This window comes from Coregonus clupeaformis, chromosome 21, assembly GCF_020615455.1.
Source record: "Coregonus clupeaformis isolate EN_2021a chromosome 21, ASM2061545v1, whole genome shotgun sequence".
NCBI classification, from domain to species: Eukaryota; Metazoa; Chordata; class Actinopteri; order Salmoniformes; family Salmonidae; genus Coregonus; species Coregonus clupeaformis.
Genome location: NC_059212.1, coordinates 50,534,862 through 50,560,887, shown reverse-complemented (window position 1 = coordinate 50,560,887; position 26,026 = coordinate 50,534,862). Strand labels below are relative to the sequence as shown.

The 26,026-nt window shown below is 42.6% G+C and overlaps 3 protein-coding genes across 4 annotated transcripts; 1 reads left to right on the top strand and 2 right to left on the bottom strand.

Moving 5' to 3' along the window:
* Positions 1–1,345: 1,345 nt before the first annotated feature.
* On the bottom strand, positions 1,346–4,845 carry mettl17 (methyltransferase like 17). Its single transcript, XM_041841298.1, has 14 exons — positions 4,680–4,845; positions 4,337–4,478; positions 4,052–4,201; positions 3,782–3,869; positions 3,593–3,674; positions 3,403–3,476; positions 3,223–3,317; positions 3,073–3,143; positions 2,878–2,985; positions 2,709–2,777; positions 2,557–2,607; positions 2,365–2,457; positions 1,797–1,999; positions 1,346–1,709 (listed from the first exon to the last, which is right to left on the bottom strand). Exons 1-14 carry the CDS (start codon positions 4,746–4,748, stop codon positions 1,622–1,624), a joined length of 1,383 nt encoding a protein of 460 aa, XP_041697232.1. The 5' UTR covers positions 4,749–4,845; the 3' UTR covers positions 1,346–1,621.
* A 63-nt stretch (positions 4,846–4,908) lies between these two features.
* On the top strand, positions 4,909–13,410 carry parp2 (poly (ADP-ribose) polymerase 2). The gene is made up of 17 exons (XM_041841299.1): positions 4,909–5,113; positions 5,446–5,655; positions 5,737–5,904; positions 6,142–6,212; positions 6,866–6,916; positions 7,001–7,097; positions 7,181–7,256; positions 7,388–7,490; positions 10,474–10,627; positions 10,715–10,853; positions 10,945–11,008; positions 11,152–11,286; positions 11,432–11,559; positions 11,767–11,866; positions 11,960–12,058; positions 12,360–12,484; positions 12,682–13,410. Exons 1-17 carry the CDS (start codon positions 5,038–5,040, stop codon positions 12,839–12,841), a joined length of 1,956 nt encoding a protein of 651 aa, XP_041697233.1. The 5' UTR covers positions 4,909–5,037; the 3' UTR covers positions 12,842–13,410.
* Positions 13,411–20,855: 7,445 nt separating this feature from the next.
* si:ch211-284o19.8 (protein lifeguard 1) lies at positions 20,856–25,407 on the bottom strand. Of its 2 annotated transcripts, none has more exons than XM_041841300.2 (8): positions 25,095–25,407; positions 23,705–23,820; positions 23,130–23,394; positions 22,770–22,852; positions 22,278–22,478; positions 21,577–21,705; positions 21,300–21,443; positions 20,856–21,159 (listed from the first exon to the last, which is right to left on the bottom strand). In XM_041841300.2, the coding sequence occupies exons 3-8, from the start codon at positions 23,374–23,376 to the stop codon at positions 21,010–21,012; spliced, it is 954 nt and encodes a 317-aa protein (XP_041697234.1). In that variant the 5' UTR covers positions 23,377–23,394; positions 23,705–23,820; positions 25,095–25,407; the 3' UTR covers positions 20,856–21,009. The 2 variants fall into 2 exon arrangements, with proteins under 2 accessions (XP_041697234.1, XP_041697236.1); XM_041841302.2 differs by having other exon boundaries at positions 23,705–23,773.
* Positions 25,408–26,026: the final 619 nt, after the last annotated feature.

Genomic DNA, 26,026 nt, shown 5'->3' with positions numbered 1-26,026 from the left:
TCATGTTGGAATACTGCCCTGCGGTCCAGTCTCCGAAGGGAGGGGATCATGCTCTGCTTCTGTATGTCACAGTACATGTTGGCATTCATGGTTCCATCAATGAACTGTAGCTCCCCAGTGCCGGCAGCACTCATGCAGCCCCAGACCATGACACTCCCACCACCATGCTTGACTGTAGGCAAGAAACACTTGTCTTTGTACTCCTCACCTGGTTGCCGCCACACACGCTTGACACCATCTGAACCAAATACGTTTATCTTGGTCTCATCAGACCACAGGACATAGTTCCAGTAATCCATGTCCTTAGTCTGCTTGTCTTCAGCAAACTGTTTGCGGGCTTTCTTGTGCATCATCTTTAGAAGAGGCTTCCTTCTGGGACGACAGCCATGCAGACCAATTTGATGCAGTGTGCGGCGTATGGTCTGAGCACTGACAGGCTGACCCCCCACCCCTTCAACCTCTGCAGCAATGCTGGCAGCACTCGTACGTCTATTTCCCAAAGACAACCTCTGGATATGACGCTGAGCATGTGCACTCAACTTCTTTGTGGAACCTGTCCTGTTAAACCGCTGTATAGTCTTGGCCACCGTGCTGCAGCTCAGTTTCAGGGTCTTGGCAATCTTCTTATAGCCCAGGCCATCTTTATGTAGAGCAACAATTCTTTTTTTCAGGTCCTCAGAGAGTTCTTTGCCATGAGGTGCCATGTTGAACTTCCAGTGACCATTATGAGGGAGTGTGAGAGCGATGACACCAAATGTAACACACCTGCTCACCATTCACACCTGAGACCTTGTAACACTAACAAGTCACATGAAACCGGGGAGGGAAAATGGCTAATTGGGCCCAATGTGTACTCACGTTTGTTGCCAGCGGTTTAGACATTAATGGCTGTGTGTTGTGTTATTTTGAGGGGACAGCAAATTTACACTGTTATACAAGCTGTACACTCACTACTTTACATTGTAGCAAAGTGTAATTTCTTCAGTGTTGTCACTTGAAAAGATATACTCAAATATTTACAAAAATGTGAGGGGTGTACTCACTTTTGTGAGATACTGTATCTATATCTATCTAGATAGATCTACAAGTCAGCCAATAGTGCATTCTCAGCCTAGAGGTTGCTGTGGCCTCAGAATGTAACTCACTGAAAGAAAGAAGTGTATGAGTTAACTGATTTGAGCACTTGAACTTCACTGTTTATTAAGTTCTATTTACAAAGTAAATATGTTCTTCCCCATTACAGGAAACAACATGCAATTTATGGACAGTGGTGAGCGGAGGGTGGGGTTCTGATCAAAGTAAGATGAATGTGTGTGGCACTTATTCACTTAGTAAACACAGGATGTAACAAATCATTCACTTTTATTGCTGTGTCCTTGACAGTCATATACTGAACATACTGTTCACATTAACAATCTCCACCACAGACCTTTTAAGAAGGAGAGTTGTGCTTGAATCAATGTTGGTGTTCCATGTCATGTCAGTTATCCTCAGCCTGATGGATGTCAACCCGTTTTTGATCAGTCTATGAAGGGAACAGTTGATTTCACAGAAACACCCTCGAAGGTCATCCTTCCTGGTGCGTTCAGGTTCTATCTCCATTCATAATGGCATTGACTGGTCAGTCTAAATTACTTGTGTCGTCCTCTGGCTGAATGATTGGCAGTTGATCTCCCCAATCACTACTCCGGGCACAGCGATACACGTCTCTGTGTGGAAAAGATACAATCAGTCATGCATGCAGTTGAACTTGGACAGTGGAAGTGTAATGATGCTAGTTGGAGGATTCAATGTACCTGCCATGTCGATGGGCTGTCACCACAACCCGTTTAAGCTCTCCACTAGTGCAGCAGACCTGACAGTGAACATGTCTCGGCCTGCGCAGCACTGGTGCTGTGAGCCTGGCCCAGTCCAGCCCCTCTCCACTACCCTCTCCACCTGCCCAGTCTGTTCTGGACAGAACCAGGTAGCTGAACCTCTCGGTCAGTCGGTCTGGGGCCTGTGAAATAAATAACAGGACTAAGAATAGTACAGGCCAGATTATCTTGCATTCATTCAATGTTACGCCAACTATAAATAAATATAATAATAAATGCCATTTAGCAGACGCTTTTATCCAAAGCGACTTACAGTCATGCGTGCATAACATTTTTTTTGTGTATGGGTGGTCCCGGGGATCGAACCCACTACCTTGGCGTTACAAGCGCTTGGCGTTACAAGCGCCGTGCTCTACCAGCTGAGCTACAGAGGACACAACGATCCCTCATACTTTTATCGCTGATCTACCCCTCTATCTCATGAACACATGTTCAAGTAGGCCTACAGCCAGAAAATACAGTCAGATCCTTCAGAATGATCTCTTACCCCAGGTAAAGGGAGCGGGCTGTAGGCTTGAGAGAAGTTGCAGGGTACTAAGGGCAGTTGGACCAGCTTTGGACAAGGTGAATCATGAGGACACTGCCAAAACAAAGCAGACAAAAAACAAACATGGGTGAAATACACTGGCGAATGAGACGTCAGAATGCATTATAAGGTGGTTAATGTATAATAACATACTGGGGCGAACACAGACGGTCTTCTAGGGTCATGGGCTGCTTTTTCTTGTTTCTGGGATTAGAGTAATAAAGGCATCATTTTACTTTCAATGACTATCATGTATTTAGATATTAAAAGCAGATGACTATAGTATATGTTTGAGAGAGTGAGACCTTAAGTAGTATGTCTCTGGCATCCATAAGTATCTGGTGGCCCTCTTTGGTCCCATTTTCTACCAGCACCTACAACAAGAGCAGAGTTCAAAGAAAAGAGGTTGGGGTGATTCTTGGTAATATTACTTATTGTATAATGGATGGGGTTTGAGGGAACATTTTCACCAACCAGATAAGAGCTGGTCTTTCTCCACAAAGTGAGTATGGCATCTTCCCTCTCCTTCTGACTGGCCAATTCTGACAGAGAAAAGGCCCCCACCACCAGATCAAATTGCACCTGAAAATATAACACCGCATCATCACTAATGCCATCACATTGTTAGTCTTTCACATAATCAGACACAATGAAGGTAACTTGACTAACCTTAGGGGAGACAGGAAGGAACTGACGGAAGTAGACTTGTTTGATGACAGGCTCATATTTTTCACTGCCGCCTGCTCAACAAAGAACAGTATAATGATTATGTAATTCTCTGTCTCGCTCCCTGTACATTCACATGAATGACGTGCATACCTCTGAGAAGGCGATCAGCTATAGTGTTCATTGCCCCAGAATTGTCGACACACACCATCTCCTTCAACGTTTCACCCCAAAATGAGTGTGATGCCCTGGGAGAAAAGGAAGGAGAATCTTAATGTGAAGTCTCACTACACAGACAGACAACTGAAATTGTGTTATTGTTCTGATCCTCACCAGACAACTGTTCCTAATCCTGAACCAAAGTCCAGGAGAGAATGAGGGGAGAAGGAGGGATCTCTTTTCTTTATCTGGAAAGAGTGATGAAAAAAAGTGAGAGAGGGTCATGCAATGGTCCCACTGTTGGCAAGAGGGGATCAGACTGTATGTAAAGCATGTTAGTGTGTGGTAAGACTGGTTATTTTACCTCATTTAGAGCTCTTTTCACTGCAGCGTAGCCACCTGCCAGCCTAGCAGCCATGTACACCACACCCAACTCTTCATCGTACCTAGGACAGAGAGACAGAAGAGAAGAGTGAGACAGAAATACTAAGTTACATACTACTTAAGGCTTACCAAGCAGAGATGTTCACAGTTGAGGAAAACACACAACTACCTCATAGGGGACCAGTGGTATGTTGTCTTCCTGAGATTGGACAGCACTTTCTTTGTGATTTGGGTCTCCAGCAGTTGAACGTCTACATCTGAAATAAAAACAGACGTTAACTTCACACTACCACATCTTCTCCATCTTGTGTCCTCTTGAGCAAGACACTTTTCTGGAAGTCGTTCATCCATTTCACCTTTCCCTCACTCCCAACATTCCATATTGCCAAATCTCTGCCCCTTTCTATCTTTTAACATCCATTTGTATTAAGTCTGTCACCTCCACCCTTCTCTTTTGCCTTCTCCCACAGATTCTTCTCCAGGGCCATGGCTCTTTCCCTCAGTGTTACATCCTCAGGCGCTCTCTTCCTGCTCCACAGGAAGTTGGTGAGACTGCGTGCTTTGTCAAACAACCCACTCATTTCTGTGCCTGCAAGTTGGGAGAACAAAATACAAGAATAATACTGTCACTAAATGGTAACACTGTCTCGTGATATTGTATTACTCAAAAGCAATACCATGGCAATAAGTAACACTATTGAGATAAGGACGTAAAATCTCCTACCATGAATGATAGCTTGTGCTGCTTTCTGGAGTTCATCTGGCAGGCACAGTGTCTTCAGATTGGTCACCCCTGGGTGTTTCCTGTGGGGAGCACCTTTTAGGAAGTCTGCATGGGATTGGGGATGCACTGCTGCACTTAGTGCCTGTGGGTAAAGACAAGTTATTCGAGACATAACTGACATTAACATTCTCAATATAATTTGTCACAACCTCTATTAATAAGGATGGTGAGTCGTCAATCAGACTTCAAGGTCACAAAAAATGAAGGATGGATCACAGAAGAAAAGGGCACATTTGAGAGAATGGATCAATGACAGTGTGGGAAGAGCAAAAACAAGACATACCCTGTACATTATCCTCACAGCAACCACCCTTTGATAAAGGACACACGCACCATAAGCCCGAGAAGCCATATCTTCGATTTAACAATCCCAAATGTCTACATGAAATAGTAACTATACTAAATAGCTAGCTGACACAACATGAGACGCGATCACATGTGTACGTTTACAAAATACTTCCCACTAGGAAAATGCTAAGGCGGAACCTTTATTGCTGAGCCCACAGCGTATCTCAAAAGAGATGCTAGCTGGCTGGGTGAATTTCCGGCACGCATCACTTTCTAGTCTGCATCTGTCTCAATTTTTTAAGTGTTCTTAAAAAAAAGTTATTATTTGGCAAGTGACATAAACATTGTAAAACATGAGACGCACAAGAAGCTCCAGGAACACATCTCAATGTGTAGCATCAGAAAATGGAGTGGCTCCGTCCAAGACAGGTTAGTGCTTGCTAGCAAGCTAACGTTAGCTTTGTTGTTGCTGGCTCGAGGTAGCTGGCTAGCTAGCTACACTTAGGTTGCATGTAACTTTGCTTATCTAACGTTAGTTAGCTACTAACAAACAACTCACAGGCAGCTGATAACTATTATTCTTTTATAAAACCTGTTGAAAAGTTAGCTTGACTCAAAGTCTGTTGTGACACCATTGATTGGCTATAAAGCTTCATACCTCTCTGTTTGACTGAAACATAGCTATGCAAAAACGTGTATGTCTAGTCCACAGCGGCTGTTGCGTTGTTGTATTAACCTCCCTGTGACTGTTCTCTCCTCAGTGTGGCAGTGGAAGGGGGATGAGGGTCAGTGGGAGCCATACCCACCATCAGCATGTGCCCAGCTAGACTCAGCCCTCAGCTCTGGAGACACAACGGTCTCCCTGACTTTTGGCTCTGGGGCAGTGTATGACGTAGACTTGAAGAAGATGGTCCAGGTCAACACAGTAACCAAGTACAAGAGGAAAATACGCTCTCACACACTGAAAGCAGGTCAGTTGGTAATGTGTATATAATGTGTGTCTATGTATGTGTGTTACCTACAACAAACCAACACATGCTATCCCCCTGTAGAGAGTTTAAATGGAGGAGATGCAGTGGATTTAACCCAACAAGATGCAAGTCCAGTCCAGATTAAAGAGGAGGAAATGGAGGAGCAGCCAAATGCCAAGAAGAAGCGGGGTGAGGGAAGGAGCCAGAAGAAAAGTAAAGCGATGCCCGTGGATGAAGCGGAGAGCAAAGGTTCCGGCATTTCCTTCCATTTTTATAATTTAAAGTGTTGTCTAAAGTGCATTCTATGCTAGAAATACCCATGATTTTATGACATGGTATCTATTTTTGTTAATGTGTGATACAGTAATGTAAGGGGCTGTGTCGATTGGCTCTTTGTAATGTGTTCATGTGCTCTTCATAATTGTTGTTCATGTCAGACGTCTTATTGATGTGTTGTGTATTAACGGTGCTGTTTATGTTGTGCAGAGATTGTGAAGACTGTGGTCATGAAAGGAAAGGCTCCAGTTGATTCAGAATGCAAAGCCAAAGTCGGCAAGGTACAGTACACTGTATGTTTTCTTTAGACTGGCAACTGAAACATTCACATATGATGCTCACACCTCTCTGTGGTTTTGTCACCTAGACATCTGTGAGCTTTTTTAAGACAAACTTAGGTCACAGTTCTCAATGTGGGGTTTCTGTTTGAAAGTGTTTTAGTCACATGCCTCTGACACAATCTACCATGTACAGTGAGGGGAAAAAAAGTATTTGATCCCCTGACAAAGAAATTCACTGACAAAGAAATTATCAGTCTATACTTTTAATGGTAGGTTTATTTGAACAGTGAGAGACAGAATAACAACAACAAAAATTCAGAAAAACGCATATCAAAAATGTTATGAATTGATTTGCATTTTAATGAATAGCGTGATTCAAAACCAAAGTTTGCAGGCAAAACCATTGCAGTGTTTTTTTGTGACGGTAGTTGATGCAAACTAGCCACTTACGAAAAACACTCATTACAAATAACCTCCATTGATCTCCATCATGCTAGCTACTATTTAGTATTTTATTCAAGCGGATAAAGTAGTGATGTAGGCAGTGACGTAGTTCCTCTATGCCAAAAGAGTCCCTAGTCACTGTTGCCTAGGGTCGGGTATTCAAGACTATTCCCTTCTCATCAATTCTAAACCCTCTCTTTTCCTCACAGGCCCATGTCTACAGTGAAGGAAATGACGTATATGACGTAATGTTAAACCAGGTAAAAACATAACGACATAGTAACTACATAAAAGAGTGTATTTGCTAAATGATTTGTAAGGGAGATGTTTTTGTTGTTTCACAGACAAATCTTCAGTTCAACAACAACAAATTTTTCCTGATCCAGCTACTTCAGGATGACAGTGCCAAGGCCTACAGCGTGTGGTTGAGATGGGGACGAGGTGGGTTCATGTCTTTGTTTTCCCAAATGTTTTTTGATATTGTGAAGTAGTGTTTTCTAACACATGGTGCAATCTCTCTTTAGTTGGTAAGGTTGGACAGAACAATCTAGTTTCCTGTGGTGGAGATCTTCTTCAAGCCAAAGATGTCTTCAAGAAAAAGTAAGTGGGCTGGGGGGTGTTGTGTTGGAGTTGAGTGATATTGGGTGTTTGAATGAGGGGGGGGAAGCTACATTTTTAAACTAAGTGAATATTGCTAAGAGGAGAATGTATTCATTTGTGTTTTGATGTAGGTTTCTGGATAAGACCAAGAACGAGTGGGCACACCGGGCAAACTTTGAGAAGGTGGCAGGAAAATATGACATGGTGTTTATGGACTACAGTGCCAATGGAAAGGCAAGGAATAAATAATCTCAGACTTTCCTCATATCGTCAGGGTTTTATCTCTCAATCATCTACATATCTACACATCTATCCTCAGAGTCCGTACTGCTTGGTGACCTAAACTGGGATATTCTTAACACCCCGGCCATCCTACAATCCAAACTAGATGCCCTCAATCTCACACAAATTATCAACGAACCTACCAGGTACAACCCTAAATCCGTAAACATGGGCACCCTCATAGATATCATCCTGACTAATTTACCCTCTAAATACACCTCCGCTGTCTTCAACCAGGATCTCAGCGATCACTGCCTTATTGCCTGCGTCCGAGGTCAAACGACCACCCCTCATCACTGTCAAACGCTCCCTAAAACACTTTAGCGAGCAGGCCATCCTAATTGACCTGGCCCAGGTATCCTGGATGGATATCGATCTCATTCCGTCAGTAGAGGATGCCTGGTTGTTCTTTAAAAGTAATTTCCTCTCAATCTTAAATAAACATGCCCCATTCAAAAAATACAGAACTAAGAACAGATATAGCCCCTGGTTCTCCTCAGACTTGACTGCCCTTGACCAGCACAAAAACATCCTGTGGCGTACTGCATTAGCATCGAATAGCCCCCGCGATATGCAACTTTTCAGGGAAGTTAGGAGCCAATATACACAAGCAGTTAGGAAAGCAAAGGCTAGCTTTTTCAAACAGAAATTTGCATCCTGTAGCACTAACTCCAAAAAGTTTTGGGACACTATAAAGTCCATGGAGAATAAGAGCACCTCCTCCCAGCTGTCCACTGCACTGAGGCTAGGAAACACTATCACCACCGATAAATCTACAATAATCGAGAATTTCAACAAGCATTTTGCTACGGCTGGCCATGCTTTCCACCTGGCTACCACTACCCCGGCCACCAGCTCTGCACCCTCCGCTGCAACTTGCACATGCCCCCCCGTTTCTCCTTCACACAAATTCAGACAGCTGATGTTCTGAAAGAGCTGCAAAATCTGGGCCCCTACAAATCATCTGGGCTAGACAATCTGGACCCTTTCTTTCTAAAACTAGCTGCCGAAATTGTCGCAACCCCTATTACTAGCCTGTTCAACCTCTCTTTCGTAACGTCTGAGATCCCCAGAGATTGGAAAGCTGCCACGGTCATCCCCCTCTTCAAAGGGGGTGACACTCTAGATCCAAACTGTTACAGACCTATATCCATCCTGCCCTGCCTTTCGAAAGTTTTTGAAAGCCAAGTTAACAAACAGATCCCACCGTACCTTCTCCGCTATACAATCCAGTTTCCGAGCTGGTCATGGGTGCACCTCAGCCACGCTCAAGGTCCTAAACGATATTATAACCGCGATCGATAATAGACAGTACTGTGCAGCCGTCTTCATCGACCTGGCCAAGGCTTTCGACTCTGTCAACCACAGCATTCTTATTGGCAGACTAAATAGCCTTGGTTTATCAAATGACTGCCTCACCTGGTTCACCAACTACTTCTCAGATAGTTCAATGTGTCAAATCTGAGGGCCTGTTGTCTGGACCTATGGCAGTCTCTATGGGGGTGCCACAGGGTTCAATTCTTGGGCCGACTCTTTTCTCCGTGTATATCAATGATGTCGCTCTTGCTGCTGGTGACTCTCAGATCCACCTCTACGCAGACGACACCATTTTGTATACATCTGGCCCTTCAATGGACACTGTGTTAACAAACCTCCAAATGAGCTTCAATGCCATACAGCACTCCTTCAGTAGCCTCCAACTGCTCTTAAACACTAGTAAAACTAAATGCATGCTCTTCAATCGAACGCTGCTGGCACCCGCCCGACTAGAATCACTACTCTCGACGGGTCTGACCTAGAGTATGTGGACAACTACAAATACCTAGGTGTCTGGTTAGACTGTAAACTCTCCTTCCAGACTCACATTAAGCATCTCCAATCCAAAGTTAAATCTAGAATCGGCTTCCTATTTAGCAACAAAGCCTCCTTCACTCATGCTGCCAAACATGCCCTCGTAAAACTGACTATCCTACCGATCCTTGACTTCGGCGATGTCATTTACAAAATAGCCTCCAACAGTCTACTCAGCAAATTGGATGTAGTCTATCACAGTGCCATCCGTTTTGTCACCAAAGCCCCATATACCTAGCCACCACTGTGACCTGTACGCTCTTGTTGGCTGGTCCTCACTACATATTCGTCGTCAAACCCACTGGCTCCAGGCCATCTATAAATCACTGCTAGGCAAATCCCTGCCTTATCTTAGCTCATTGGTCACCATAGCAACACCCACCCGTAGTATGCGCTCCAGCAGGTATATCTCACTGGTCATCCCCAAAGCCAACACCTCCTTTGGCCGCCATTCCTTCCAGTTCTCTGCTGCCAATGACTGGAACGAACTGCAAAACCTCTGAAGCTGGAGACTCTTTATCTCCCTCACTATCTTTAAGCATCAGTTGTCAGAGCACCTTACCGATCACTGCACCTGTACACAGCCCATCTGAAATTAGCCCACCCAACTACCTCATCCCCATATTGTTATTTATTTTGCTCATTTGCACCCCAGTATCTCTATTTGCACATCATCTCTTGCACATCTATCTATCATTCCAGTGTTAATACTAATTGTAATTATTTTACACTATGGCCTATTTATTGCCTTACCTCCATAACTTGCTACATTTGCACACACTGTATATATATTTTCTGTTGTATTTTTGACTTTATGTTTTGTTTTACCCCATCTATGTTGTTGTTTTTATCGCACTGCTTTGCTTTATCTTGGCCAGGTCGCAGTTGTAAATGAAAACTTGTTCTCAACTGGCTTACCTGGTTAAATAAAGGTTAAATACATTTTTAAAAAATATCCCCCTGTTCTGCATTCATTAATTCTCCATTCCATATCTTCTGTCCCACCCCTCTGACCTTATTGATCCACTGCTCTACAGCTTCAGGCAGGTGAGTCTGTGTCTAACCAGTGTCCCTCCTTTTCCAGGAAGAGCCCCAGCTCCAGCTTGAGTCTCTGTCCCAGAAAAAGCCCTCCAAGCTGGATGTGAAGGTCCAGTCCCTTCTCGAACTGATCTGTGACATCAAGGCCATGGAGGAATGTGTGCTGGAGATGAAGTTTGACACCCGAAAAGCTCCTCTCGGTGAGTATGTGTAACAGTCAAAATAACAGACAAAATAAATGTGACATTGTTTTTGTACCTTTTCATTGCGGTTGTTCTTCTCTGTAGGCAAGCTTACAACAGAGCAGATCCGTGCAGGTTACTCAGCCCTGAAGAAGATTGAGGAGTGTGTGAAGAGAAAGGGAAGCAACCGAGAGCTGCTGGAGGCATGCAACCAGTTCTACACACGCATCCCCCATGACTTTGGGTCAGTAATAAATGTTCTGTATTTCAAGCTGCTCTATCCACTGGCATGTGTCCAGACATGGTAAATAACAATTTTATTATATTTTTCCCAGGTTGCGAACTCCCCCAATTATCAGCTCAGAAGAGGAGCTGAAGGAAAAAATTGCCTTATTAGAAGTGAGCATGACTTATTTGAGTACTGTTACCTGCCAATCCTACCATTCAATCAAATGTTCTTACAAATTGAAATTGCTGGGTGTTGGTTGGGTATAGAATCACGCCGTCTGCAGTCTGTTTGACAGTGTGTTGTCTATCTCCAGGCACTGAGTGACATCCAGATAGCAGTGAAGATGGTCCAGTCCAGTGCCTATGGTGATGAGCATCCTCTGGACAGACAGTACAACTCCCTCCAGTGCCAACTACAGCCACTGTCCTCTTGTAGCCAAGAGTATCAGGTGAGCACCTGTGCTTTGGTTGAGTTTACTCAAAGTATGTTCATGTGTGGTTTAGAGGTCTGTTACAGCTGGGCTGGAACAAAAACCTGTACAAATTGATCAGGTCTCTTCCTTCCACTGCCTAATTGTTGTTTTCTCTCTGAAGGTGGTTGAGAGATATCTCCAGACAACCCATGCTCCCACTCACTCGGACTTCACCATGACTGTTCTGGACATCTTCTCTGTGGACAGGGAGGGGGAGAAGAACGGCTTCCTCTCACAACTACACAACAGGTACCTAATGTTTTATTGTCTGCTTACACAGGCTTTCCGATGCCACTTTAAAAGGGCTTTTAAAATAACTGAGAAATACACAGTTTAAAATGTTTGTAACATTGAAAGCACATTACTGCTACAGAGTAGCTCAATGAAATGGTACCCGTGGTGAATGGTTCTCTTTCAGGGTGTGTTCTGCATTGTTATTGTGTGTGTGTCCCTCAGGACACTGCTGTGGCATGGCTCTCGTCTGTCTAACTGGGTTGGAATCCTCAGCCAGGGCCTCAGAGTGGCCCCTCCAGAGGCTCCCGTCACTGGATACATGGTGAGACGGTGTGAGAGAGAATATGACTGAAATTAAATGGCACATGTTTACCTGCTGCATAACAGGGCGATGACAACTGTTTCTTTCTCCTAGTTTGGCAAAGGTATTTACTTTGCTGACATGTCATCGAAAAGTGCCAACTACTGCTTTGCCAATCAACGCAACAAAACTGGACTCCTACTGCTGAGCGAGGTGTGAGATTTGTAGTGTTATTTTTTCCTCTACACAAATGCATTGTTTCGAACTTGAGAAGAACCATTCTGGAAATGATCTAATCCATATGAAGTGTTTGTTTCCATACAACTGGCATTTTTTATTTGATTTATTAGGATCCCCATTAGCTGACCCTGATGGCGACAGTTAGTCTTACTGGGGTCCCACACATAATGAAAAATACATTACAGACAAATGACTTGTATCCCTGTGTGATGCAATGTGATGTGTGTACTCCCTTGGTAACAGATCATCTGTTTATTAATTGTCTTGGTAACAGGTGGCCCTGGGTGACAGTAACGAGCTGTTAGCAGCTGACTGCGAGGCTGCCAAACTACCTGCAGGGAAACACAGCACCAAGGGCCTTGGACAGACAAGCCCAGACCCCAGGAACGCTGTCACACTGTGAGTTTCACTCACTGTAAATGTTTGGTTGGTTTTCTCTAACACAGATTAGTTATAACTAAGTAACTGAGACATTACTAGTAGTTTTACTTGAACATGAATCAAGCTTTCCGTCTTATATGTTGTAATGTCTCGCTTGAGTCTTCCATTGTTCATTATTGTCTCATCTCTCTCTCTCTGTTCTGTGGTTCTCTCAGGGATGGAGTGACAGTTCCCATGGGGCCAGGAATGAAGACCGGGGTGGGAGTAGGTGGCGGCTACTCCCTCCTCTACAATGAGTTCATTGTCTATAACCCTGCCCAGACCCGCATGAGGTATTTACTAAGAGTTCAGTTTAACTACTCCTCACTGTGGTGAGACAGGGATATATTGTAAAGACGTGTGTAGCAAAAAGAGACATTAACACGTTAACTAAACTGTCGCATAAAACAAATAAGGGGGGGTGCTTATATTTGTCCTGTTACACACAAGTGTGTAATGGAAATGCCTTGCTTAAGGGCACAGCAACAGATTTGTTTTGTTCTTCTTTCGGTTACTGACCCAACGCTTCAACCTCGAGGCTATCTGCCACCCTTAAGCTTAAGCGGTGGTTATGAAAAAGGAATAGTAGACCCAGAGAAATTCAGATAAAAAAAATGTCCTTCTCATGAAACGGTCCCTAAGTTGTTAATGTCTGTGGTGTTGAGGCTGTATTACTCCCAATAGTTTTATTTCAAAGCCTCGCATTGTATGATGTCCATAAGAGGGCAACAACAATGAATGTGGGTTAGTTATACATCTGTTGCATTCCAAGCGTGTTTTGAAATACAGTGCATGATGTTGTTTAGACATCAGGACAGCTTTCTTTATGTTGTCAAATGTCACCCTGAATGTGTCTTTCTAATGTAAAACTAAAGAATAAAAATGTATGAAGGTTTTATATATAAGCTATTGCTATCCATGTATCACTGACCACATGTTAAACACAAAACAGATTTGATTGATAACAAAAACATGAAAAGTAAGTCTGTAAGGGCGAGATAAATATCACTCATCAAATACAGTGGGGAGAACAAGTATTTGATACACTGCCGATTTTGCAGGTTTTCCTACTTACAAAGCATGTAGAGGTCTGTAATTTTTTATCATAGGTACACTTCAACTGTGAGAGACGGAATCTAAAACAAAAATCCAGAAAATCACATTGTATGATTTTTAAGTAATTAATTTGCATTTTATTGCATGACATAAGTATTTGATCACCTACCAACCAGTAAGAATTCCGGCTCTCACAGACCTGTTAGTTTTTCTTTAAGAAGTTCTAAACTCATTACCTGTATTAACTGCACCTGTTTGAACTCGTTACCTGTATAAAAGACACCTGTCCACACACTCAATCAAACAGACTCCAACCTCTCCACAATGGCCAAGACCAGAGAGCTGTGTAAGGACATCAGGGATAAAATTGTAGACCTGCACAAGGCTGGGATGGGCTACAGGACAATAGGCAAGCAGCTTGGTGAGAAGGCAACAACTGTTGGCGCAATTATTAGAAAATGGAAGAAGTTCAAGATGACGGTCAATCACCCTCGGTCTGGGGCTCCATGCAAGATCTCACCTAGTGGGGCATCAATGATCATGAGGAAGGTGAGGGATCAGCCCAGAACTACACGGCAGGACCTGGTCAATGACCTGAAGAGAGCTGGGACCACAGTCTCAAAGAAAACCATTAGTAACACACTACGCCGTCATGGATTAAAATCCTGCAGCGCACGCAAGGTCCCCCTGCTCAAGCCAGCGCATGTCCAGGCCCATCTGAAGTTTGCCAATGACCATCTGGATGATCCAGAGGAGGAATGGGAGAAGGTCATGTGGTCTGATGAGACAAAAATAGAGCTTTTTGGTCTAAACTCCACTCGCCGTGTTTGGAGGAAGAAGAAGGATGAGTACAACCCCAAGAACACCATCCCAACCGTGAAGCATGGAGGTGGAAACATCATTCTTTGGGGATGCTTTTCTGCAAAGGGGACAGGACGACTGCACCGTATTGAGGGGAGGATGGATGGGGCCATGTATCGCGAGATCTTGGCCAACAACCTCCTTCCCTCAGTAAGAGCATTGAAGATGGGTCGTGGCTGGGTCTTCCAGCATGACAACGACCCGAAACACACAGCCAGGGCAACTAAGGAGTGGCTCCGTACGAAGCATCTCAAGGTCCTGGAGTGGCCTAGCCAGTCTCCAGACCTGAACCCAATAGAAAATCTTTGGAGGGAGCTGAAAGTCCGTATTGCCCAGCGACAGCTCCGAAACCTGAAGGATCTGGAGAAGGTCTGTATGGAGGAGTGGGCCAAAATCCCTACTGCAGTGTGTGCAAACCTGGCCAAGACCTACAGGAAACGTATGATCTCTGTAATTGCAAACAAAGGTTTCTGTACCAAATATAAAGTTCTGCTTTTCTGATTTATCAAATACTTATGTCATGCAATAAAATGCAAATTAATTACTTAAAAATCATACAATGTGATTTTCTGGATTTTTGTTTTAGATTCCGTCTCTCACAGTTGAAGTGTACCTATGATAAAAATTATAATAATAAATAAATAATAATATGCCATTTAGCAGACGCTTTTATCCAAAGCGACTTAAATTACAGACCTCTACATGCTTTGTAAGTAGGAAAACCTGCAAAATCGGCAGTGTATCAAATACTTGTTCTCCCCACTGTATGTATATCCAGGGATTTCCATGTAAAAAATTAATGAAGACTTGTTTTCATTGTATGAGTGTTTGGAGTAGAGCTCCAAACCGATCACTTATCCAGGGCCAGATTAACAAATAATAGGCCCGAGGCTTTGTTTTTCTTATGGGGGGGGACTCAGTCGGGGTCTCAACTTACTGTTGAGAGTTAAAATAGTACGATACACAGGGTGCAATTTCAAAATGTTATTGTGCGTCAAATCAAATGTTATTTGTCACATGCGCAAAATAACCAACAATGCAGTTCAAGAAATAGAGTTAAGAAAATATTAAATAAATAAACTAAAGTAAAATATAAAATAAAAAGTAACACAATAAAATAACAATAACGAGGCTATATACAGGGGTGCAGTGGGTTGAATGGCGGGAACCTGGTTATCGAGATTTACCGGGATTTACCGCCCAAAACCACTCCCTTTTCTCTGGATAAATAACTGCGAGGAACTGGTAAATTATAATAAATTATGTATATGAACAGCATGGCGTGAAATGGAACTGTTAAATTATATGCGATGTCTAAATCTGGCTTCTCTACAGCCTCTGCGTGATGAATCAACGCTCAGGGTGGGGACAGACCATCTCATATTTGTTTTTTAATTGTAAAGATTTTATTTTATTGCAGCTGCAGAGTTTTAAAACAGTCTATCACTCGAATATCGGTGCTTTAAATCAGTGCACGCACGAACACTCTCTCGCAGTCTTTCTCTCTCTCCATCAACTCCATTAAAATTGTATCCAAATATGATAATCCTGTTCTAGATTGATATATAGCCATATATATATTTTCTAGCCTACCTCTTTCAGGCAATAAATTCAATGCAGTATTAGCCTTATATTTAGCTAATTAATGATGGCTTATGCATAATAAGCTTCTAACTTTTAGCCTCTTTCGCTTGCTCAATACGCAAGCACCTGTGCTCCACTGGCCTCTCCTTAAAGAGGAGCGTGGAGCACCTTAGCTCTTGGAGTCCCAGGCAGGAAAAGCTAGACTAGAATAGCTTGCTGGACACCTTTTTTTTGTGCATTTCTTACACCAATAGACTATTCGAAGAGAGGTGCAAGCTCTTTTTTGTTGAATGTTAAATACAGTAGCCAATAGAACTCACGGGTAGTTTGAAAGAAGAGTGAACACAGGATGGCGGTAGGCTATAGCAGTTATTTATTCAGACCTGTAACCATTCGATCTTCGTGAAGAGAAGTGAAAGCCTTCTGCATCTAATTCTAGTCCTATGTTATTCAGCGATGTCATTAGAATGATTTAAGATAAGGACAACAAAGCGTATTTCATTCAACTGTTGAAAGCGAGGAAGGAATGAAGCAACAATAGAGAGAGAAAGAGGAGGTAGGCTAATAACATTAGGGGAAATATTATGAAAGGTATATACAGTGCCTTTGGAAAGTGTTAGGTTCTAAATAAACAGAGTAAAACCTAACGGACAACTAGTTAAAGCTCAAACCAAGTTTATTCACCCACTGGGTCAAACAGCTGAAAATACATGTTTCCACCAGCACAAGTATTTATACCCCCCCTTCAAGTGGAGTCTCCTCCTTTTCTCTAAACATTACATATTTGTTGCTAGGCAGGAAATTAAGTGATGTTGGTAATAAACTGTTCCTTCTCCCTTCATGTGACCTGACCTGACCTCTGCCCCCATTCCTCACTAATCCACATCTATCCACCCTCATCAGTGACCGCAACCATGTGATTGCCTTTTTGCCTTACTTAGTAACATTCCAAGCCCCTGGCTCTTATCCAACCTCCATTGACCCCACCATATACATTCCTCCTACATATAACCATTAAATTCTGGTGTAGCAAGTATTTCCAATTACAACCCAACAAAAGTATTCAGACCCCTTGACTTTTTCCACATTTTGTTATGTTACAGCCTTAGTCTAAAATTGATTTAAATTGAGTTTTTTTCTTAATCAATTTTTTTATTGGGTTCATTATATAATGACAAAGCAAAAAACGGTTTTTAGAAATTTTGCAAATGTATACTTGAGTATGTGTAGTTCTTTTTACCTGATTTACCTGAGGCTAACCTGCTGATAATGAACCCAATAAAAGTTGTAGGGGAAGCTGTTTCACAACAGGAGTAGGTATACTGTAGGTATATCACTTCCTCTAAGCTGGAACGAATCCAAGTGGACTTGATTCAAGACAAAATGTCCATTCTTTTTCTTTCTCTCTCTCTCTCAGTTCAGTTTCAATTTAAGGGCTTTATTGGCATGGGAAACATACAGTGGGGGAAAAAAGTATTTAGTCAGCCACCAATTGTGCAAGTTCTCCCACTTAAAAAGATGAGAGAGGCCTGTAATTTTCATCATAGGTACACGTCAACTATGACAGACAAAATTAGAAGAAAAAAATCCAGAAAATCACATTGTAGGATTTTTAATGAATTTATTTGCAAATAAGGTGGAAAATAAGTATTTGGTTAATAACAAAAGTTTCTCAATACTTTGTTATATACCCTTTGTTGGCAATAACACAGGTCAAACGTTTTCTGTAAGTCTTCACAAGGTTTTCACACACTGTTGCTGGTATTTTGGCCCATTCCTCCATGCAGATCTCCTCTAGAGCAGTGATGTTTTGGGGCTGTCGCTGGGCAACACGGACTTTCAACTCCCTCCAAAGATTTTCTATGGGGTTGAGATCTGGAGACTGGCTAGGCCACTCCAGGACCTTGAAATGCTTCTTACGAAGCCACTCCTTCGTTGCCCGGGCGGTGTGTTTGGGATCATTGTCATGCTGAAAGACCCAGCCACGTTTCATCTTCAATGCCCTTGCTGATGGAAGGAGGTTTTCACTCAAAATCTCACGATACATGGCCCCATTCATTCTTTCCTTTACACGGATCAGTCGTCCTGGTCCCTTTGCAGAAAAACAGCCCCAAAGCATGATGTTTCCACCCCCATGCGTCACAGTAGGTATGGTGTTCTTTGGATGCAACTCAGCATTCTTTGTCCTCCAAACACGACGAGTTGAGTTTTGACCAAAAAGTTCTATTTTGGTTTCATCTGACCATATGACATTCTCCCAATCCTCTTCTGGATCATCCAAATGCACTCTAGCAAACTTCAGACGGGCCTGGACATGTACTGGCTTAAGCAGGGGGACACGTCTGGCACTGCAGGATTTGAGTCCCTGGCGGCGTAGTGTGTTACTGATGGTAGGCTTTGTTACTTTGGTCCCAGCTCTCTGCAGGTCATTCACTAGGTCCCCCGTGTGGTTCTGGGATTTTTGCTCACCGTTCTTGTGATCATTTTGACCCCACGGGGTGAGATCTTGCGTGGAGCCCCAGATCAAGGGAGATTATCAGTGGTCTTGTATGTCTTCCATTTCCTAATAATTGCTCCCACAGTTGATTTCTTCAAACCAAGCTGCTTACCTATTGCAGATTCAGTCTTCCCAGCCTCGTGCAGGTCTACAATTTTGTTTCTGGTGTCCTTTGACAGCTCTTTGGTCTTGGCCATAGTGGAGTTTGGAGTGTGACTGTTTGAGGTTGTGGACAGGGGTCTTTTATACTGATAACAAGTTCAAACAGGTGCCATTAATACAGGTAACGAGTGGAGGACAGAGGAGCCTCTTAAAGAAGAAGTTACAGGTCTGTGAGAGTCAGAAATCTTGCTTGTTTGTAGGTGACCAAATACTTATTTTCCACCATAATTTGCAAATCAATTCATTAAAAATCCTACAATGTGATTTTTCTGGATTTTTTTTCCTCAATTTGTCTGTCATAGTTGACGTGTATCTATGATGAAAATTACAGGCCTCTCTCATCTTTTTAAGTGGGAGAACTTGCACAATTGGTGGCTGACTAAATACTTTTTTCCCCCACTGTACATAGGTATTCAGACCCTTTGCTCAGTGCTTTGTTGAAGGACCTTTGGCAGCGATTACAGCCTCGAGTCTTCTTGGGTATGACGCTACAAGCTTGGCACACCTGTATTTGGGGAGTTTCTCCCATTATTTTCTGCAGATCCTCTCAAGCTCTGTCAGGTTGGATGGGGAGCGTCGCTCCACAGCTATTTTCAGTTCTCTCCAGAGATGTTCGATCAGTTTCAAGTCCGGGCTCTGGCTGGGCCACTCAAGGACATTCAGAGACTTGTCCCGAAGCCACTCCTGTGTTGTCTTGGCTGTGTGCTTAGGGTCGTTGTCCTGTTGGAAGGTGAACCGTCAGCTCTACCGACAAAACCTTCCACCTCTTGGCAGGTGTGTTCCTTTCCAAATCATATCCAATCAATTGAATTGACCACAGGTGGACTCCAATCAAGTTGTAGAAACATCTCAAGGATGTTCAATGAAAACAGGATGCACCTGAGCTCAATTTCGAGTCTCATAGCAAAGGGTCTGAATACTTATGTAAATAAGGTTTTTGTTTTTTATAAATTACCACAACAAAAAACTGTTTTCGCTTTGTTATTATGGGGTATTGTGTGTAGATTGATGAGGGAAAACATGAATTTAATCCATTTTAGAATAAGGCTGTAACGTAACAAAATGTGGAAAAGGCGAAGGGGTCTGAATACTTTCCGAATGAACTGTATATACAACGCGTGTGTAGCCTACATGATGTTATTAATATGGACAAAAGAGCAAGATTATTTGTATTTGTCAAACGGCAGCCAAGCATCGATGATCATGTCACCAGAATAAGAACCTCTGTATTTTTTGGAAAGGAGCATCAAGCTCATCACCTTGCACTTTCACCACCCTGTAAAGTTCATAATAACTTATTTCACCTTTAGCCTAATAAACTGCATGCTTTCCCAAGTCGTAGTGGGAGGACCACACAACATGTCATCGCATGACTTCAAGTTTACTTCGATATGATGGTTGCTATATCAATATTTGTGCTTAAAAGAGTTTCCACTGCCATTTCGCGCATCATTAATTTTACAGACACAAAAAGTTCCCACCTTGTCTAGCGTATTTAATTTTGTCAACATTTGGAAAGTTGACAGACAAATTTGCTGTTTCCATCAGGCCTGTCATAAAATGTTTTATCCAACATGTATTTTACTCGCATGAAAAGGTTGGATGGAAACTTGGTTACTGACAGTCACTCAATTAGCCATGTCAGCTAACACTTTTTAGATAAGTTCGTCTAGCCAGTTATCTAAACTTGTAGTAATCATGGCTGAATACCGACCGTGCATGCAGTGCACATGCCCAGAGGTCCTGACCTCCAGGGGGCCTCCTTTTGATTTTGTTAGTCACTCTCACTGAGATATCATTAACATGGCATAAGTCATGGCAAAATGTGTAGAATTGCAGGGAATTAACTTTCTCTCGGCCTCCAAGAGCAGGACGACTAAAGTGTTTTACCCATGTGGGCCCCCTACCTCCTCCCATCTGATGATTAGCAGAGTGGCAGAAGGCTGTCTACATTCATTGAGAGCTGCCTCCTGAGTCCTCCTGTGATTGGTGGTTGCAGTAAAAAAAATTATATATATTACTAATATATATACTGTATATATGTCCTCTTTTGCCTCTTGGGCCCCCTACAAGCCTGGGCCCAGAGGCTCAAGAAATGTGATGTTTGAAATTAAATAGGTTTGCTAATATGGATGGCTACAACTATCAAACTAGTAGTAGTAGTTTGAAAGGATACAAAAAAAAGTGGTGCACATTATAAACTATCGTTCTATTTATCGTTATCACATAAATTCATGCAATTTATCACAATATGGATTTCTGTTTATATCGCCCAGCTCGAGTTTGGAGTGCTACGGACTATAGCTAGATATGTGTGTCATAGTAGGTTTCTGCCAGGTGTTGACTATTTGCTGGAGCCTCCCATTATGATGAGCAGATAGAGGAAGATATTAATGATGTCCAGGTACAGGATCAGGGCAGCAAACACATACTCCTCTGGATCCAGAGCATACTTCTGCCTGCCCATCACCAGCTGGCAGTCAATCGCCAAGAACTGAGGGAGAGACACAGAAAGGGAAAAGGTGATGGAAGGAAGAAAGGGTTTAGGGTGCAATGGAGGTATTGATTCTGGCTATAAGGCTGGATAAACAGAAAGGGCCTAAAAGGAGAAGTAACATTGAGTGAGTTCCCTACCAGTGAGAAGAGCAGGGCTCCCAGAGATCCGTAGACTATCTGAAGCACATTGGAGTAGAAGAAACAGCAGAAGAAACTGAACATGAGAAGGTCCACTGCCAGCACGAGCATGATGCCATTACAAAGTGTGAAGTCCACTCGAGTCTACAGACCAAAGAGAGGAGAGTGAGTAAGGCTAGATAGGCTTGGTCACTGGTCAGCCTGACCACATTAAACACGTGGTAGGTACTAGTGGTCCAATTAAGCATAATGTTTTTTGTTATTTGAAAAGTCTGACCTGGGCTGAGAAGATGATGATGGTGAAGGAGATGGCCACTGTTGCTCCCATGGCGATGACTACAGCAGTGGTGTCATGAAATGAGGCCACAGTGCCGACCAAGTAGGATAGGGTGAGAGTGACCACTGACTAGAGGTAGGACACACCATTACACAGTTAGAATACCACTCACCCAACCCCAAATCTCACTGTACCTTGTCTATGTGTTTAAGTGGTGATGGAATCAAAGCAAGATCAAAGACAGTTCTCATTAGTCATGTAACTAGGTTCTAGGTGAATGGCTTTGGCATTAACCAACAGGGAACTGTGAATACAGGAAGATGCATGTATAACCATCACAGGTAAGTTCACTTTTTAAATGTTTGTGAACATCTAAAGAACAATTGCATAGTTTATATACAGTATATCAGCCAACAGATTGGTCCTCTGTAGCTCAGTTGGTAGAGCATGGCACTTGCAACGCCAGGATAGTGGGTTTGATTCCCGGGACCGCCCATACGTAAAAATGTATGCACGCATGACTGTAAGTCGCTTTGGATAAAAAGCATCTGCTAAATGGCATATAAAACAGATGAACCTGGAGCTCAATTCAATCTAACCCACACTTCAGTATTTACTCATTGACTGCGTTAGCCAGTTTGTCAGTCGCTGCTCTAGCTAGCTGTGAAGGGGTTGTGTTTGTGTGTCTGTGTGTGACCTACCAGTCCCACCAGGTTCCAGGGATGGCTTCTGCTAAAGGAATTGCAGTAGCTAAGGCAGATGGCAACCACAGCAAACAGGATGTATGAGCTGAGGTAGATCCAGATGTTGCTCTGCACCGCCACCCTCACCACACTGGAGAACGTGAACACACACACAATGCTGAAGGTCACCAGCAACTGCAGGGTCACGACACTGAACACCTGCACAGGTAGAAAGACAGGGTTACCATTAGCCACTTTGTTTGGAAGGTATACCTTGGAGGTCACCATGAAACTAGGGGGTCAAAGACTAAGGGCTCTATTCAATGCATAGCGCTGAAGTTCCACATTGTAGCCCGATTTACATTTAAAGGCAATGTTCCCATGTTAGCAGACACTGCATATGTCGACTAAATTGGAAATTACCTTTCCATTTCAAGCGCGCTATAGCGCTGAACTTCGGCGATACAGATTGAATAAAGCCCCAAATCTCTGAGACATATCAGTACAGACCTTTCGGATAAACCCCTTCCTTATTGTCTTGTCATCAAAAGATGACACCAATAGGGCGGCGTCTGCCTCTGGTGGAGAGGATCCTTTGTGAGTGACAGAACAACAGTCCCATGTTATTATTGGACCCATGTTATTGGACACAACATTGGAATACTGTAGTGACCAGACTTTGCAGACTTTTCAGTGGTCATGTAACACAACAAGTGAATTTAGCGGACATTAATTATTAAAGCAGGCATTTAAAAAATGTCATTAAAATGTTATAGTAATTGGCAGTAATACGAGGAAAGATATTAATAATCCATCCGCATGATCGATTCCCCTCTTTCCTTGCTATAGCAGGACAGCACAGATAGATACCTGGCTCTCCCACAGGGTTACACTCTCCAGGTGGGAGGGTTCCCATATCCACCCCTGCCTGTGGTTGGTACAGGACTGGGGGGTAGGGGGATGGAGGATACATGGCTGGAGCTGCAGAGTATGGAGGTGGCATGTATGGTGGCGTGGGGTCCACTTGGGCCTCCCCATGGAGGTAAGGGGGTGGCAGGTTGGAGTTCAGGGCATCCTGAGACTCTGTGGGCATGGGGTAGTTCTGAGCATCTGTCATTCTGGCAGAGAGCGTAGTCTGAAAAGGAGGAGTGGTTAGAAGAGACTGATGTTAAAAGGAGAATATAGAGGATGTTGATATCAAAAGGTCAGTAAGAAAATAGTGTGAAACTTGAATTTTGAAAGTGAAAATGTGTTGCAGGCATATTGCCTCATTGGGGAGGTTTCCACATAAGGAGAAACCTGGGTTGAGTAAACCATATACAGTAGAAGAAATATAACAGCCATGTATCTGAACAATCATGCAACAATAACATCCTTGCATTTATGACCAATCCAGCTTACTGTGTTTGTTATTACCAAATAATGTTTTATATTAGTGTACTTACTGATACGTGGTTTTGTCTATGTGTGGGAATGCAGTTCTCAGTTGCAGGAATCAGAAGTAGGTCAAACCACTGCGACAGAGTTCAGCGGTGAACACAACTAAATGACAACTGGAAAACTAAGCCCAAAAAGCAAGTGAAATCACTTTTTGCTGTATCATTTATACAAAATTAGATCAAATGATTGTGTTGTCCAATTCATCATCAGATATACAGTACCAGTCAAAAGTTTGGACACACCTACTCATTCAAGGGTTTTTCTGTATTTAAAAAAAACAATTTTCCATATTGTAGAATAATAGTGAAGACATCAAAACTATGAAATGACATATGGAATCATGTAGTAACCAAAAAAGTGTTAAACAAATCAAAATATATTTTATATTTGAGATTCTTCAAATAGCCACCCTTTGCCTTGATGCCAGCTTTGCAGGCCTGATTCACACAGTCTCCTCTGAACAGTTGATGTTGAGATGTGTCTGTTACTTGGACTCTGTGAAGCATTTATTTGGGCTGCAATTTCTGAGGCTGGTAACTCTAATGAACTTATCCTCTGCAGCAGAGGTAACTCTGGGTCTTCCATTCCTGTGGCGGTCCTCATGAGAGACAGTTTCATCATAGCGCTTGATGTTTTTTGCGACTGCACTTGAAGAAACTTTAAAAGTTATTCAAATGTTCCGTATTGACTGACCTTCATGTCTTAAACTAATGATGGACTGTCGTTTCTCTTTGTTTATTTGAGCTGTTCTTGCCATAATATGGACTTGGTCTTTCACCAAATAGGGCTATCTTCTGTATACCCCCCTTACCTTGTCACAACACAACTGTTTGGCTCAAATGCATTAAGGAAAGAAATTCCACAAATTAACTTTTAAGAAGGCACATCTGTTAATTGAAATGCATTCCAGGTGACTACCTCATGAAGCTGGTTGAGAGAGTGCCAAGAGTGTGCAAAGCGGTCATCAAGGCAAAGGGTGGCTATTTGAAGAATCTCAAATATAAAATATATTTTGATTTATTTAACACTTTTTGGGGTACTACATGATTCCATATGTGTTATTTCATAGTTTTGATGTCTTCACTATTATTCTACAATGTAAAAAAAATTGTAAAAATAAAGAAAAACCCTTGAATGAGTAGGTGTCCAAACGTTTGACTGGTAGTCTATCTTATTTCATTTTTTTGTCCAAACTGGCACATACTGTGTGTCATCCACAACAGCCTGAGATCTTTGACAACCCCAAAATTCTGTCATCTGGTTCAGTCAATGAATTGGCTGTGTTTACAAAGGCAGTCCAATTCTGACTCCCCCCCCGTAATTGCTCTTATGACTAATCACATCAGATATGGTTCCAAGTCAATGAAGTAGTAGACAAAACAGGAGATTACTTACCTTCTTTATACCTGGGTTTCACTTGTATTGAACTTCAATGACCGTACTGTCCTTCCTGTATAGTGGAGTGTTGATGTAGCATACACACAGACTGCCAGTTGCTGCTTGACTCAGACAGACTGTGGAACGTCTACCTTTAGCAGCCTGTGCCCATTTGTGTTATTTCCTGAACCTAACGGTCACTGACAGTGATTAGAGGAACTTAGGCTGCGTTTACACAGGCAGGCACTGAATTGGGCTGCCTGTGTAAACCCAGCCTGTGACAGAACAAACCAATATACATGTTCAGTTCTGCAGCTTGGGGAAATGGAAAACCACAACGTTTCTCCACTGTTCTTTTCCACAAATGTAGTCAGAAGGGGATGTACTTTAGTCGGTAATTTTGTTTCTACATCACGTGTAGTTTACAGAGTAAAGTTGTGTACTAGAAGCCTAAACAACAGGAAATGCAGTAACGTAATCCGGTGCTCGTAAAGGATTGAGTAACCATCTTTGGTAAATCTAAAGAATGCAACAAGTAAGGAATATACAACATTGTGAAACTGACCCCCAAATTTCACATGGTTAAAAATAAGAAAAAACATGCTGCTTCTCCCATGTAGGCTAGTCGTTTACGGTGGATAACTTACAGTGGGGAAAAAAAGTATTTAGTCAGCCACCAATTGTGCATGTTCTCCCACTTAAAAAGATGAGTGGCCTGTAATTTTCATCATAGGTACACGTCAACTATGACAGACAAATTTTAGATTTTTTTTTCTCCAGAAAATCACTGTAGGATTTTTTATGAATTTATTTGCAAATTATGGTGGAAAATAAGTATTTGGTCACCTACAAACAAGCAAGATTTCTGGCTCTCACAGACCTGTAACTTCTTCTTTAAGAGGCTCCTCTGTCCTCCACTCGTTACCTGTATTAATGGCACCTGTTTGAAC

Coding starts and splice junctions, on each gene's coding strand:
- mettl17 (XM_041841298.1), bottom strand. CDS start 4,748: ATGGCTTCTCGGGCTTATGGTGCGTGTGTCCTTTATCAAAGGGTGGTT. Junction 3,870..4,051: donor GGCAAAAGAGAAGGGTGGAG/GTGACAGACTTA, acceptor TTTTTATTTCAG/ATGTAGACGTTCAACTGCTG. Junction 3,318..3,402: donor GGATTAGGAACAGTTGTCTG/GTGAGGATCAGA, acceptor CTTTTCTCCCAG/GGCATCACACTCATTTTGGG.
- parp2 (XM_041841299.1), top strand. CDS start 5,038: ATGAGACGCACAAGAAGCTCCAGGAACACATCTCAATGTGTAGCATCA. Junction 10,628..10,714: donor CACCCGAAAAGCTCCTCTCG/GTGAGTATGTGT, acceptor TCTTCTCTGTAG/GCAAGCTTACAACAGAGCAG. Junction 11,560..11,766: donor CTCTCACAACTACACAACAG/GTACCTAATGTT, acceptor TGTGTCCCTCAG/GACACTGCTGTGGCATGGCT.
- si:ch211-284o19.8 (XM_041841300.2), bottom strand. CDS start 23,376: ATGACAGATGCTCAGAACTACCCCATGCCCACAGAGTCTCAGGATGCC. Junction 22,479..22,769: donor GGAAGGGGTTTATCCGAAAG/GTCTGTACTGAT, acceptor CTACCTGTGCAG/GTGTTCAGTGTCGTGACCCT. Junction 21,444..21,576: donor TCATCATCTTCTCAGCCCAG/GTCAGACTTTTC, acceptor TTTGGTCTGTAG/ACTCGAGTGGACTTCACACT.